Genomic DNA, 1,832 nt, shown 5'->3' with positions numbered 1-1,832 from the left:
ACCGCCGCTTCAGAGTTTCTAGGGTTATCAGCCCCAGCAACTGAGGGCTTGTTTTACTTGTGGCGACACGAGGCACATTGCTAGGTATTACCCTCGAGCTTCGAGCAGTTCTCCATATTAGGGTTCTCGTGCTATGGTACAGGCACCAGATGTCCACAACCTGCCCAGCCAGCTAGAGGCAGGGGCAGAGGTGTTAGAGGTGGAGATAGAGGTCCTAGAGGTGGAACTCAAGCCGCCAGAGGTGGAGGCCAACCAACAGTAGGCCGTCCCAGAGAGGCAGTTCAGGGTGGTGGGGCCCAGCCCCGATGTTATGCACTTCCAGCTAGGCCCGAGGCTGAGTCTTCAGATGTAGTCATTACAGATACTATACTGGTTTGTGATAGAGATGCTTCAGTGCTATTTGATCCAGGGTCTACGTATTCGTACGTGTCATCTTATTTTGCCCCGTCCCTGGTCATGCCTAGTGATTCATTGAGTATTCCTGTTTATGTGTCTACACCGGTGGGTGATTCTATTGTGGTCGACCGAGTTCATCGTTTTTGTATTGTAGTGTTTGGGGGTTTTGAGACCCGTGTTGATTTGTTGCTTTTAGACATGGTCGACTTCGATGTTATATTGGGAATGGATTGGTTATCACTGTACCATGCTATCTTGGATTGCGATGCTAAGACTGTGACCTTAGACTTACCGGGTTTGCCCCATTTAGAGTGGAGAGGGACTCCTGGTCATTCTACCCGAAGTGTTATTTTGTATGTGAAGGCTCGGCGTATGGTCGAGAAGGGGTGTTTGGCATATTTGGCTTATGTTCGTGACTTCAGTGCTGTGGTTTCCTATATTAATTCTGTGCCCATGGTTCGTGAGTTTCCTGAGGTTTTCCCTTCAGACCTGTCGGGGATGCCACCCAACCGGGATATTGATTTCTGCATTGATCTGGCTCTGGGCACTCAGCCCATTTCTATTCCGCCATATCGTATGGACCCGCCGGATTTGAAAGAGTTAAAGGAACAGTTGCAGGATTTGCTTGAGAAGGGTTTCATTAGACCCAGCATTTCGCCTTGGGGTGCGCCGGTTTTGTTTGTAAAGAAAAAGGATGGTTCGATGAGAATATGCATTGATTACCGGTAATTGAACATGGTTACAATTAAGAATAAGTATCCACTACCGAGGATTGATGATTTGTTCGATTAACTTTAGGGTTCCAAGGTATTTTCAAAGATTAACTTGAGATCTGGCTACCACTAGTTGAGAATTAGGGCATCCGATGTCCCTAAAACAGCTTTCTGCACTCGGTACGGGCATTTCGTGGTTATGTCATTCGGGTTGACCAATTCCCCAACAACGTTTATGGAGTTGATGAGCCGAGTGTTCAGGCCTTATTTGGACTTGTTCGTGATAGTCTTTATTGATGATATCCTGATATATTCCCGCAGCCAAAGGAGCACGAGCAACACCTTAGAGTGGTTCTTCAGACTCTGAAGGGTAGTCAGTTATATGCTAAGTTCTCGAAGTTTGAGTTCTGGTTGAGTTCAGTAGAATTTCTGGGTCACGTTGTATCAGCAGAGGGTATTCAGGTTGATCCAAAGAAGATTGAGGCAGTCAAGAACTGACCTAGACCAGCATCAGCTACAGAGATTCAGAGTTTCTTGGGATTGGCAGGCTACTATCGTCGGTTCGTGAAGGGGTTCTCATCTGTTGTAGCCCCGATGACCTGGTTGACCTAGAAGGGTGCCCAGTTCAGATGGTCGGACGAGTGTGAGGCGAGCTTTCAGAGGCTCAAGACAACCCTGACTTCGGCGCCGGTGTTAGTTTTGCCCATAGGTTCAGGGCCTTAC

The 1,832-nt window shown here is 47.8% G+C and overlaps 1 protein-coding gene across 1 annotated transcript; it reads left to right on the top strand.

Annotated features, from left to right (window-relative positions):
* Nucleotides 1–456: 456 nt before the first annotated feature.
* On the top strand, nt 457–1,125 carry LOC138880779 (uncharacterized). Its single transcript, XM_070160955.1, has one exon. It carries the CDS (start codon nt 457–459, stop codon nt 1,123–1,125), a length of 669 nt encoding a protein of 222 aa, XP_070017056.1.
* The last annotated feature ends 707 nt before the right edge of the window (nt 1,126–1,832 follow it).

The sequence above is a fragment of the Nicotiana sylvestris genome, chromosome 11 (genome assembly GCF_000393655.2).
Source record: "Nicotiana sylvestris chromosome 11, ASM39365v2, whole genome shotgun sequence".
NCBI lineage: Eukaryota > Viridiplantae > Streptophyta > Magnoliopsida > Solanales > Solanaceae > Nicotiana > Nicotiana sylvestris.
Note: the sequence above shows the minus strand (reverse complement) of the source record. Positions and strands in the feature narration are given on the sequence as shown.

Excerpts from the sequence above, each read along its gene's own strand:
- LOC138880779 (XM_070160955.1), top strand. The coding sequence starts at position 457 with ATGCCTAGTGATTCATTGAGTATTCCTGTTTATGTGTCTACACCGGTG.